Here is a 12,907-nt window from a genome sequence, read left to right on the forward strand (position 1 = left end):
CACCCACAGGGATACCCGAGAACGGGCATGCTCCAACACGGGGGGTCGGTGTAACACACCGTGTGTTACCCCCTGAGCAGCACCCAAACGGCACCCCCGGAGCGACCCAGCAAAGATGGTCCCTGAAAGAAGTACAAACAGCTGCTACAAACACAGCTGCAACACAAGCTCCAGCACAGACCTCTTCTTCTGGCCTCCTGCATCCATCAAAGGCCATGTTTTAACCCAACAGAGCAACGCAGCCAGGTATGTGTCAGGCTAATCCAGCTGAGAGAAAACCAGAAGGACGTATCATAGTGGCACACCTGGGAAATACTCACTGGTTTGGCCCACATGGATGTCACAGGGACGTGGTTGAGAGCTGGGGCAGAGCCCGGGCCCATGCTCTGTGCCAGGCCTTCTGGGGGTGGCAACGTGCCACCAATGAACAAAACACGCCAAGAACCCAAATCTACTGATGTGACCACAACCATCCAGACACGCCAGCCGTGTGCCCTGCAGCTTTCCTATAGCCCGGGAGAAGATCGGGTGGCACAGGAACCCTCCTGCAGGGATTTACTCTGGTTTTGTGGCTGCAGGATATGTTGTTGAGCACACAGCCCCTACGGTTCACTGCAGCAACTGTCCGCGGGGCTGCTATTTTCGGAAGCACTCTCTGCCTGGAAAATGTAATTTTTATTTTTTTTTTTCTCAAAATGAACCCAGCAAAAGCTAGGGACCTGCCAGGTACTTCACTTCGAGGAAGCTCAGAGAAAGCCAAGAGAGCCAGCACATATGGGTGCTGCACGCAGGGTTTGCAAACCCTGCCACACAGCTGAGCAGTGAATGTACAGCTGGTCTGCAAATACAACAGTTCAGCAGTTGCCGGTCAAGGCAGAGCCCATCTGTGCTCCATTTTCTGCAGGGAAACACGCAGATGTCCCCAGAGCTGCTGCTGGGCCTGGAGCACCCGCCGCGCTCGATGCTGCGCTGAGAGGACACGAGTGGTTCCAGGCTATTCACATGCCCAAGGAGCTTGGCTGGGTTTCACGATATCATTTTCTTTTGCTACTACCCAGCTGTGGGAGACCAAAGGGTACAAAAAAACCCACTGCAGCTCTCAAGGAAGGAAATGCAACTGTTGAGAAAACATCCTATTTATGCCATGTTTTACGAGGAGCCCCTCTAAAAGAGTCTTAAAGAGCTGCCACCAGCAACAAATGAGGCTGCTAATTTGGCCTGGCAAGCAGCATTTGCTAAACACCATTTCGGGTTTGAGTTCATCATCAAATGCAGATTTGGAACTGGAAGTCTATGAGCAAAAACCTCATCAATGTGGGGTGTTTTTTTTCCCCTTTTTTTTGCTTCAATCCCAATCCCTTCCCGCTCCATCTTGCACAGCTGTCAGCTGCCACCCGCCGGGAAAGCCCACGAGCTGTGCCCTGCCTTGCCAGGCCTGACCCCATCTCCTCTGAAACACGTGCCCAGAGCCGGCTCCACTGCCCTGGCTCCGTCAAGCAAGAGGCATTTCGGGAAGCAGACGGGGGGTGAAACGCTCCACGCACCCCCCAGCGCTGGGAACGGAGCCCTGAGGGTTGGTGCCGCTCCCGGACGGAGAAAGAGCAGGAGCAGCATCCTCTTTTCTTCCCAAATTGTCACCCAGCAGCGCCCACGGGGACCGTATGTGGCGTTTAAAGCAAGGCAATTTCTGCTGCGTGGTGCTGCAGCCTCCACACGTTGCAAGCCAAATGTTTAAGGAGAGCGCGCGGAGCCAGCAGCCTCCTCCATCCTGCGTTTCTGCTATTTCGGTATCTGTTTATTTACTATTTGACACATGGCGCAGCAGCAGGGCACAGGAGACGAGCACCACCTTGCAGCGGCTGCCAAAAACCAGACCCCGGCACTTCCAGCCATGGCGCTTTTCAGGATACAGCCCGAACGCCAAGGGAGCCAAGCCAGCTGCCAGGGGAAGCAGGGCAGGTTTCCCAGGTGGGCTGAAATTCCTGGGAAAAGGAATCATCTGGAGGCAAGAAGAGGAGCCCTAGTTTGAAAACCGCTTCTGCATGAGTCAGCAGAGCCCTCTCCCCGGGCACCGGAGCCTGCAAGAAGGAAGAGAAGGGAGTTTTGCTGTTTTTTTCCCCCCTTCCACCCGTTGAGGTCGATTATTCACCACCTTGAAGTACGTCACCAGCCTCAGGAAGCCGGGTTTTTTTCACCAGAATGCTTTTTTTTTTCTTTTCTTTATTCTTCTCTATTTCCGAGAACATTTTCCAGGCTGCCCTGTGGCTGCTTTGACAGAGCTGGTCCACGGCAGTGAGGCCGGGAGGAGAAAGCAGGGGAGCACCACAAGCCTAGGGCTGCTTTTCACTTCCAGCAGGGAAAGCTGCAGCCTCCCCAGCGTTCTTCATCGGAGAATGGAGATCCATCCTAATTAAACAGTTGTTCTCAAGCAGTTGTTCTCAACCTGGATCTACCTTTTTTAGGTCTGCAGCTTCTCTTTCAGATCTGAGGAAGGGCCACAGACTTGTCATGGCTTGTCAATGGCTCCAAGAGGGATAGGTCCAAGAGGCTGTGTCCTCTCGTGTCCCAGCATGAGACATGGCCTGGCCGATCGCAGGGAATGGGCTAGACTTGACTCTCTCGGCCAGGGCTCCAGGAGCTCTTGCTCTAGCAACACAAATGCAGAGCAGCAAGGGACTTTGTGCACTCCCAGCCTGGAGCAGGAAGCAGCCTCGGGGCAGCAGCATCGCCGCGGCCTCCTGCCACAGGCCAACTGCAAGTCTTGGTGAGCCCAAAAACTGAAAGCCTTAGATCCCCCGGGCGCCTAAGGCCACAGATTCCAGCACAGATCTCCTTCCCCTGGCATATTGCAGCTTTCCCCACCGCCTCTTCTTCTGGCAGCACAAACTAAACTCTCCGTTTTCCATCCACTCTAACTACCAGCCTCTCCTGTTTCCCAAAAAGGCTTCCTCTTTCTTCATCCTCCCAGGCCAGACACCCCTATCCTCCTAAATGCCTAACCGATCGGCACAACTAAGTTAAACCCGGAGCAACTGCTCCCCGCTTGGAAGCGGCAGCCGCATGTTCCCTTCCTGAGCTGGGGACAGGCTGGTGCCCTGGCAAGCGCGTCTTTGCCCTGCCTCCCTGCACATCCGCCAGCCCCGCAATAGATGCGAGCTCTTCCTCAGGCTGGGCCTTCCTCTTCCTCCAGACCGCGCTCTGCTGGCTCCCCACAGCACGACACGAGGCTGCTTTTTGTAACCCCTTTTTGCGCACATGGGCACACGCTGCTGCGAAACAGCCTGACAGCCAAGCAGCCAGAAAGGCGAGATATGAAACTCAGTGCCTGGCTGCATTTGGGAAGGATTAGCTTCGACAGACGCAGCGCAATTAATGCTAATTTGTCACTGCTGCCGGCAGCTTTCCTGCTCCTGACCTCCTGAGGGAGCAGGGATTAGCGTTGCGCTAGCAGGGGTGTCTGAAAACAGATGCGCTCTGTTTTACACCCAAATCTTTGCGGTCCAAGTGCCTCTCTCCGGGATTCTTTAAAGCCAAGCGGAACCACTGTGATCCCTCATTCTGACATGCTAAGCACGAGGCCAGGTAATTCTGGCCAGCAGCTCTTACCCTGACCCCCTTCACTTGGCATCGCTTTACTGGGAAAGCCATCCCGCTTTCCAAAGCCAGCACCAGCAAGTGCCCGAGGGTTTTTTAAAGTCAATGGATGATGGAGGTTTCCCGTGCTCTCCGCTATCACCTGCAGACTTTAATTCACACCCGGGCCGCCTTGCTCTGGCATGCACACACGGCTGCCCTTGTGCATTGTGCGGAATTCCCGATTCTCCTTGCAGGAACCGTCTGTAGGATGGCAACAGCCGCGTGCCGTTAAAAAGGGAGGTTCTCCACGTGTTACGCGTCAGCGCGCGCACGGTCAGGGTTAGGGAAAAAGAGACAACACCGCTGTAACCTGCGGTTTACGCATCCTGCTGGCCACAGAAGAGGGCTCGGGGTACATCTCTCTCCTTTTTTTTTTTTTTTCCTTTAGTTTCTCCTCCACGGGATAACCTTTCACCCTGGCTTTGTGCTCTTTGTGCGTTTATCCACACGGCGCATCCATATGCCCTTCCAGGGAGGGATGACTCATACCTGACTCACAGTCGCTCAAGCAAAGCTGCAACCCTTCAGTTCATTTCCTGGGAGAAGCATCTGCTAGATTCATCCTGGAAGATGAAGCGCTTCTCGCTGTCATTTTACAGACGAAGGCACTTGTGACAGGCTGAGGAAGGGTCGGCCCACTCTCCCCAATGAGCGGAAAATAAACCTGTCCCTGTGCAGTGGGAGCTGTGAGGTGCCCTCAATGCCCGCCCTGGAGGCACTTTTTCCTTTGCGGCAGGACCTCAGATGTCCCCCCATTTGTTTCAGGAGCAGGAGACCTAGCAAAGGACTGGGCAAGTCTCAGCATCAGAGGGAAGCCACCTGTTGCTCCCCGTGGGACTCAGTCACACGGATGCACACGCGGACATCCCCAACCTCGCCGTGTTGTATCCACTCTGCTTTCCTCTCTGCGCTTCCAAACAGCAACAAAATGCTAGGAGCAGCACCTAGCCCCCGGTGTGCACATTCCTGCTCACCACCAATTCCTTTCCTGGCTGAATAATCACGGATAATTCACTTGTCTGGGTATGACTCACAGCCCCTTTGCTTCACACAAAGCCGTTCCTAATTGCATGTTGTATGTCTGTGTTATGAAACCCAGCACTAACTGTTATTACAAAATTAGTGCAGAAAACTCGAGGAAGAGGAAAACCACAACGAGAGCACAAGTGACAACCTACAAAGGGGCATGCTGAAATCCTGAGGTTTCCCACCTCCAGTACGGGCAGCTTCTCCAGAGCCCGGCACATCTCAGATACCTGTGGAGTTGTTCTGAGGCAGCGACACAACTCAGGGCATTCTGCCTGTTTTTACATTGACAAACTTCGTAGCAGGCAGGAAAGATGCCACTTGGGCTGACTTTCATACCCTTTTCCAGTGTTATGTCTAGAGTGTTAAAACAAACAGAGCCAAGAAGCAAGATGGACCCAGGTGTCCAAGCCCCTTAACCATCCACCCATCGCAGGTGGTTTCGGCCAGCGCCAGAAGCTTTGGGACACGAAGCAGGAGTTGCTGGATGGAAGTCACTGACTTGCATTAAGCAGGTGGCCGATCTGGAAGACTGGTCCTTTCCAAGGCTTCTTTCTGGCCTGAGGGCTGGAGGAAACGCTGTGATTTAATCAAGCAGGAGAAACCCACAAGGCAAAGGCCCATCCTGGCGAACCACCCTGTTTCCGCAGAGGAAACACCCAGCCCTTCACCCATCGCCTGCACCCTATGCATGCGCAGGAGCTGCTCCCAGGGCCCCTGGATAACACAGATGCCGGGGATCCACCCGGATCCGGGGTGGGCACGAGGCGGCCTCGGTGTTTGAGTCGGCGTCGCTCCGGCGCCTCCTCCCGCGCCGCGATCGCTCTGGCGAGCCGGCTCCATTCATGCCCAGCGCTGGAATATGAATGAGAAACCCTGTGAGGAGGAGGAGGAGGAGGAGGAGGAGGAGGAGGAGGAGAGAGGGTTTCCTGCTACCAGGGCAACGTTCACCATGGCAACATCTTAATTAATGAGCTGATGAAGTCGCCAGCGCGGCTCCAGGGGCGCTCGCTCCGTCGCCGGAGCAAATATTTTCACAGCAAGGGAGAAAAAGCACCGGGACCAGCATCCCGCCCGCCCAAACCCTGTCCCACGGGATTCGTTTGCACCCTGGCACAGACACCAAGCGCCCAGCAAGAACGTGCGCCCATTGCGGAGGATCCGCAGCACATCCCATGGAGCACCCTGGAAACCAGGGACCGGGGCTGGAATGGGGGGCCCTCCTTGAAGCTGCATTTTGGGGCCCCAAAGGCAAATTGCTCAGTGACACTGCCCCTAGTCTGGCACCACTGGGTCAGCCTTGCTGGTTACTTCTGTGGCGAAAAATTATATATAATATATGTATATATAAATAAAATTATATATATATATATATATATATAAGGAAAACCCTTTTGCTCCTGCACTTTCCAGCTCCAGGAGCTTACAAGAAGGATGATTTACAGCAGCAAGGGACTGTTGTCCTTCAGCTGGCAGGGAAGGACTCCAGCCTGCAGGTAAAACCTAATTAACTCGAGATCGGCTGGCAGGTCAGTTTGCAGCTGCTTTTGTTCCCTGGAAGCCCGGACACGGGAGCGTGTGTTCTGATGCACTCGCTGCAACTTACCTGTGTCTGATTGCTACACCTGCCTGCAGAGGAAAAAATAAAAAATAAATAAAAGGGAGCAAAAATTATTTCTCCTGGGCAAGGTTATTTCAGAGATCTGCTGTGTAAAGTATGAATAAGATATGTATGTGGCAAATATTACGGCTTCTCCATGTGGGTGTGATCTTATTCCTGATTGGAATACTGTTGAACGACTCTCCCGAAATCAAAAGTTGGGTTTAATTTAAGAGCTGGAACTGAGTTCGGCATTCACTCAATGCAGTTCCATGCCTAGGGAGCACTGTCCCCAACAGTTTTGCCTGCACTTGCAGTTTCACTCCAAAAGCGGCATTTTTCCTAAACAGCAGTTCTTGGAGCCTTAATTTTCTGCTTTTTCTTTTTCTCTGCAGGAGGGGGGATGTTATCCATTTCAATCCTGTGGAGTTAGGGAGATGCCTGAGATGCTCCTATAGCAGGAAGCAACTAAGAGCAAACGCTGGAAGATTTCAGCATTCCTTCCAGGATAATGCTTAGGTGTCCCAGGCTAAAGCACTACGCTCCTAAATGCATAAAAAAAAAAAAGAAAGAAAAAAAGCATTAGAAGATGCCAGCTCATGTCAGTGCTCAATTGTCACTCATTTTGCTAAGAAATCTGCTGCAAGAGCATAATTTCTTGTGTCCCAGAACAGTAATTACAACATTGCAATTCTTGAAGATGTCTGAATGAAGAGAAAACCTTAAAAATCAACACTTTGCTGCTACAAGAATTGGCCATCTCATCAGAGTCTCTGTTCACATATTTTCTGTCCCACGTCAAGTTTAATTAATGCAATGGGCACCGAGAGACGGTGGCAGGAGGCACGTGGCAGGAACGTCTCACCTTGAGAGTTAACGTTGCAAAACAACTAAGTAGAAACCAGGCTTAAGCTCAAGTATTGAGGCACAGGACACAAATTGTGGAAAATCGGGTATTTACAGCGGCTTGATGGTGAATGAAGTGAAACAAATCTGAAAATCTCTGCATTCAGGTTCTGGGATTTCCAGTCTTCTTCTAGAATGTCTTAAACTTTTAGAATTCAGTGTAGATATTCAGCAATCAAAGATTTTTGGCAGCATTTGCTAACTTACAGAGGGATTGTTAGCAGTAGTCAACTTTTGTGTCACTTTGCCAATTTTGGCACATACTCCTGAGCATTATTTAAAGAAACGGTAAATCTATGTGCAAAGATCTGAATACACCTAGACCGTCACAAAAGCTGTGCGTTTCCTTATAACCCTGCTCCTAACTGTGGAGCAAGCAGGTAAAACTGAACTTCTAGGAGATCTCTTAAGAATCTCAGTCTTCCGTTCAGTCTTTTCCCCCCATTCTCCTCCTCCGATCTTTACGGTCTTTTCTCCCTGCTCCATTGTCCATCTTCTTCCCACCTACTTAAAACACAAAAGGAATCTACAATAGAAATTAAGGTGGCTTGTATATTTGGGGAAGGAAAGGCAGGATTCAAACATTGCCATTGTATTAGCAATTCCCTTACAGATAAATGTGGGGTTCTCTGACAATGAAGGTAAAACAAAACCCTCTGTCTCAAAACCAGGCTGCCGAAGGGACACCTGAACACGCGTGCCTCATAGCTCAGTTACTGGCTGCATTAAATTCCTGAATCCAGACATTTATTGATTCAGTTTTAATTGTGGTCTTTTTTTCATCCTTGTCTTGTTTCTCTTTAATTAGGTTTCATGAAACTGCAGTAAATTAGCCTTGTTATGTGCTTGATAAGCATATTTCTTTTGATAAGTTCACCTTTTCTTCTTCTTCTTCCAAAACCCAGAAGAGGTACAGGGGGCTGGTCTGTTCCATGAAGCCAAGCTAAGGCCCAAACTCACCAAGACATTTAGGAGCATAACTCCCATGTCAACAGGACATGTTCTTGCACACACATATATATATATATATATGTGTGTGTGTACAATCTCTTGCTATACCTCCCTTACAAATGACTGTGGCAGTTCTAATTCCTTTGCAAACTGCACTTTTCATCTCCGCCGGATTAAACTGTGACGGGAGAACTCGTGAGGCCCCTGAACATTTGGGAATTTTGCCCTCCGAGCAGAGAAGTCAAGGACAGTTTAGCCCTTTATTACGATAAGCAAATGGCCATCTCTAGGAGGAGGGCGATTCTGCCAAATGCCATCCCAATTTGTGAGCTTTCCCAGCAAACAAATCAATTGCCACTCCGGGCTGTGCTCGTTCCCCAGCCTTGTTCCCTTCTGCGTTATTAGCTCAGTAATATCACTCTGTTTCTTCACTAACTAGCAGCGATTCAGAACGAAACTACCATAACTCATACCCAAAAGCCATCCTCCCATATACCCATTCATTCACTATTCCCGATTAAGTTCATGAAAGATTAATTCCTTGATGATTATGATTTGTAACGTTAATTAATTAGCTTCATTCCCATTAAGCATTCAGAGGTTTGCAGCATTACATAGATCTCTTAATTAGCCCACAGCAAGTGTAAAAAAAAAAAAAATGTGAGAAACCTTCTTTACTCTTCCTGTCCCTTAGGCATATTATCCGCCTGGTCTTCCAGCTCAGCCTCCAGCTCAGCTTTAGCTTTCTAAATAATTTAAACGCATGCTCAAGACTCCAAGAGCAGCTTCCTACCTACTTTTCCCCCACCTCTCTTCTCTGCAGGTTACTAAACTGCCCTCATTACTACGGAGTTGGTGCGTCCAAGCAGCAGGGTCTGCAAGGCAGGGAAGTTGGGATTTTAAGGTTCCTCCGGGAATGGTATCGCAGCCACGTGCACCAGGTCCGCAGCACGGCCCCCAAACCAGGCCGATAACGCGTGGGGGTACAGAGCTCCCTCGTGTATACCTGCCCGGCACATAGTGCAGGATTGACAAAAAAGAGACCCACAAAAAGGCAACCTAAGAAACACTTCCCCAGTAACTACTGTCCCTACACACATTTCTGGTCAGGAAGAAGCAACACTAAAAAAATAGCCTTAAAAATAACAATTAAAAAAAAAAAAAAAAAGTGAATTGCAGAATTCATGCAAGCAGGCAGCAAGGAGCGGGTCCGGGGAGCAACACTACCACCGCATGGACAAGGACAGCTCCGCAGCGTCCCTGGGCCAGGGCAGCGGCACGAAAACACTCGTCCTCCCTTTGTTCGCCTCCTGCCCTTTTCCCAACAAAATCCACCCTCAAATTTGGGCAGAGCTGCGAATCCTGGAGATTCTTCCATTACACGTGACAGCGGCCTTTATTGCTGTGGAAGAAGTGGCAGGCCTAAGGAAATATTTTAACCACTACTTTGAGGAGCCGTCTGCATGGCCAGCTTGGTGATGAACGCCAAGCTGAGAGCTTCAGCTTCACCCTGCGCCCTCGAGGCAGCGTTCGGGGCACTCTGCCTTTTAGAGCCCTTCCCCCTGGCAGAGACACCTAAAAACGGTGCCTCCAGCGAACGCCGGGCCTCCCTCAGGGTCCCAGGGCAGGTTTCCTTAACCCTGTGTCCTTCACCAGCGTCAGCAGTTAGAGGAAACTTCCACAGCCCGGCTTGGAAGTTTCTGCTCTTCAGGATTGCCTCTGTGCTCAGTATGAGGAATGCAACGGGGACCAACCACCTCCCCACCAAGAGCTTGTGCTCCTGGGGCAGATCGCTGAGACAAAAGCCACGGCAACCTCCTGCCCTCCAGTGTAGTCTTATACGGAATTTATGGAAGAAAATGGGCATATTCTAATAGATGGCCCATCTTACCAGAAGCAGAGGGACAAGAGACCCTTCCTTAATTTCCCGATCCCTTCTCTTCTGTAAGAACCCGTAGGTAAAAATTTTATTGTAATAAGGCAAAGCTGAGTGCCCCTGGCAGACAGCAGTTTGAACAAATGGGATGAAACGCTGCAGGACGACGGAGCCCGCGCGGGCACGCAGGTAAAACGGGAGCTTTGCGCTTGGACTCGTCCAAGCTGAGCCGCATCCGCGCGCCTGCAGCGCCCTGGCCAGGCCGGAGGGAAGGCGGCATCTAGGGCAGGAGCGCTGGGCTTTGGAGCTGGAATCCGGAGAGTTGCTGGAGCCTCTGCGGCCTCCCTGGGGCCTCCGGAAGCCCCAGGGAAATAAAAAGTATTAAATCAATCAAAGGTGATTTTCTGTCATGGATCTCTGTGGATTTGCTGTTCCTCCAGCCTTTGTGTGTGCTGGGGGGGTTCACGATGATCAAGCCCGCTTGGTCCCCTGCCGCTATGGGAGCTGAGGGGAGTTTGGGTCCATCCCTGCGTGTCTGTGTGACCCACGGGCAGAGAAATGGGAGCATCGGGAGCATCGGAAACACATTGTCCAGGCACGTGGCAAGGCCCAGGGCGCCTCTGGCATGGCCGGAGACGGGTGGCTGGGCGCAGGCCCCTCTTCGGGAAGCGCTGACTCTTAGGAAACCGCATTAAAAACAAACAAATACATGAAAACAAATAAACGAAAACAAATAAACAGAACGACCGCAATTTCAAAATAAGTAATTTTATTTATATCTCTTTATATTTATTCAAAGCCCGGAGGCCGCCTGCCGGCCCCGCCGGTGTCACCGGCGCCGCCCGCCCCCCCTCGCGGCCGCTCCCCCCCCCCGCCCCGGGGGCCGGTTCGACCGTTCGGACCGTTGCGCGGCCCCGCCCCGCCCCGGCCGCCAGAGCCCAGGGCGATGGCGCTGCCGCTGCCGCTGCCGGTGCTGGTGCTGCTGCCGGCCCTGCTCGCGGGTATGCGGGCACGGGGGGACGGGGCCAGGGGGAAGCGGGGGGGACCCGGGTGCCACTCACGACCCTTGTTCTCCGCAGGGCTCCTCTCGCCGCCCTCCGCGACCGCCAGCACCCCGGTGAGTGCAGGCCGCGAGCGCGGGCACCCCCGACCCGAACCCTCAGTGTCCCCAAACCCACCGGGGCTGCGCTGAGACGCCCCTGCCGCAGCGGGTTCCCCGCCGGCTTGTCGTAACCCATGTGGGTCTGTGTCCCACAGCCCGCGTGCGACAGGTACGGCGTGCCGGGCTGTCCCAGGAACTTCAACCCCGTCTGCGGCACCGATGGCAGGACCTACTCCAACGAGTGCATGCTCTGCCAGTCCAACAGGTAAGGCCCACGCCATCCTGCCACCTGGTCCCCAGCAGGGACGGATCCCTCGCGTCCCTGCGCGCTGAGGCGCTGGCGGATTTGGAGTGAAACGGCACCGCTAACGTTATCTGCCCCGATGCCCGTCCCCTGCAGCAAGTGCTTCCAGGAGCCTGTCAATGGTTCGAGTGGCATTTGAGCAGTAAATGGAACTCCGGGCTTTTCCAGGATTTTTGATTCAGGATCCAGTATTTCCCAACTTTCCCGGGGAGGAGCAAAATGCCAAATGCTAGGGGGAAATGCGCTTTTCCTATTGTTGTTTAAGCATCAAGAGTAACTTTTCCTAATATTTGACAGAAGACATTACATTTTATTGCTTTTTTGAGTGTTTTTAGGGGCAGATTGGGGCTGATGAAACCATATTTGATCCTTTCTCCGAACAGAACGGTAGGCTTTGAGATCCAGCCTTACACTTCTAGGATGTGTTTTTTGGGAGGCTGGATCCCTCGGTTTCAAATGCATGCAGGCACATGGCACAGAGGGATCTGTAGAGGAAGCCCCACTAATTCTTACCATGTTTCCTTAAGTGATCCATGATGTGGTCTATGTCTTACACTAAATGGGCTTTGTTTTGAAGTGTTTGACTTGGCACGGACACAACAAGGATGGAGCGTTTTCCATAGGAAGAATTCCGGTTTTCAGTAGCTCCGCTCGTGCTCGTAAGCAATGGCAGTTCGTCACGCTCCTTGGGAAGGAAGAACAAGGAGATCGTCCTGCCTGACTTCACAAGCCGCACGCTCTGTAATTACCAGCGTATTGAGTGGCACGTGCTGACTTAGGAGCAGATAGGCAGCTATATCCCACAGTGAATTGCTCTGAATTAACGCCAGGAGATGCTGCTGTGGCTGCTCTGTGGCAGTGTGGGGAGTTAGTCCTAGGCATGTGTGCATCCAACAGGATCCTTGACCTTGCCTTTGAACCTCCCTAATCTGCTCCTTGTGGTAAAAAAGGTCTCTGAAACTGCCTTGTGGTAAAAAAGGTCTCTGATACGACGGCTAGGACAGATCCTCCCTGCTTTGGGGTAAGCACAAGCTGCGTGAATTTAATGAGAAGTAAATTTCTTGTGCATGGCCTGATTTAAGAGAACAGAGTTTGTGCTGAAACATCATGGATCTAACACCGAATGCGCAGAGGAAAGGGTCGCCGTGCAAAATGTCTGTTACACTGGAGTGTCCCCCTTCTAAAACACTTTTTGTTCTGTCTTGCAGTGAACATAGAAAGGATGTCCAAATCTTCAAGAGGGGGAGTTGCTGATACAACAGATGGCGGCTTTTGAGAAAATGGGAGGGGAAAACAAGCCGATCCAAAGGGAAAGAATGCCTTAAATATACCTTATTAGTATAGCTTATCTTAATAAATAAGTTTACCTGTTTAAGCTGACATGTGTACCGTTATTGGGTTGAAACCAAGATGCTTACAAACAGTGTATTTATAATCTGAACCCCGTGTGCTCCCTGCAGTAGGAGAGAGCACAGGGGAGGGAAAAAGGGTATCAGAAGGAGAAGG

At 51.6% G+C, this 12,907-nt stretch overlaps 1 protein-coding gene across 1 annotated transcript; it reads left to right on the forward strand.

Annotated features, from left to right (window-relative positions):
- The first annotated feature begins 10,922 nt into the window (after nt 1-10,922).
- On the forward strand, nt 10,923-12,672 carry SPINK2 (serine peptidase inhibitor Kazal type 2). The gene is made up of 4 exons (XM_088531548.1): nt 10,923-10,996; nt 11,075-11,112; nt 11,253-11,362; nt 12,610-12,672. The coding sequence occupies exons 1-4, from the start codon at nt 10,942-10,944 to the stop codon at nt 12,653-12,655; spliced, it is 249 nt and encodes an 82-aa protein (XP_088387674.1). The 5' UTR covers nt 10,923-10,941; the 3' UTR covers nt 12,656-12,672.
- Nucleotides 12,673-12,907: the final 235 nt, after the last annotated feature.

This window comes from Tinamus guttatus, unplaced genomic scaffold (genome assembly GCF_059628265.1).
Source record: "Tinamus guttatus ecotype Peru unplaced genomic scaffold, ASM5962826v1 Tinamus_guttatus_pri_ptg000423l, whole genome shotgun sequence".
NCBI lineage: Eukaryota > Metazoa > Chordata > Aves > Tinamiformes > Tinamidae > Tinamus > Tinamus guttatus.

Coding starts and splice junctions, on each gene's coding strand:
- SPINK2 (XM_088531548.1), top strand. CDS start 10,942: ATGGCGCTGCCGCTGCCGCTGCCGGTGCTGGTGCTGCTGCCGGCCCTG. Junction 10,997..11,074: donor GCTGCCGGCCCTGCTCGCGG/GTATGCGGGCAC, acceptor TGTTCTCCGCAG/GGCTCCTCTCGCCGCCCTCC. Junction 11,113..11,252: donor CCGCGACCGCCAGCACCCCG/GTGAGTGCAGGC, acceptor TGTGTCCCACAG/CCCGCGTGCGACAGGTACGG.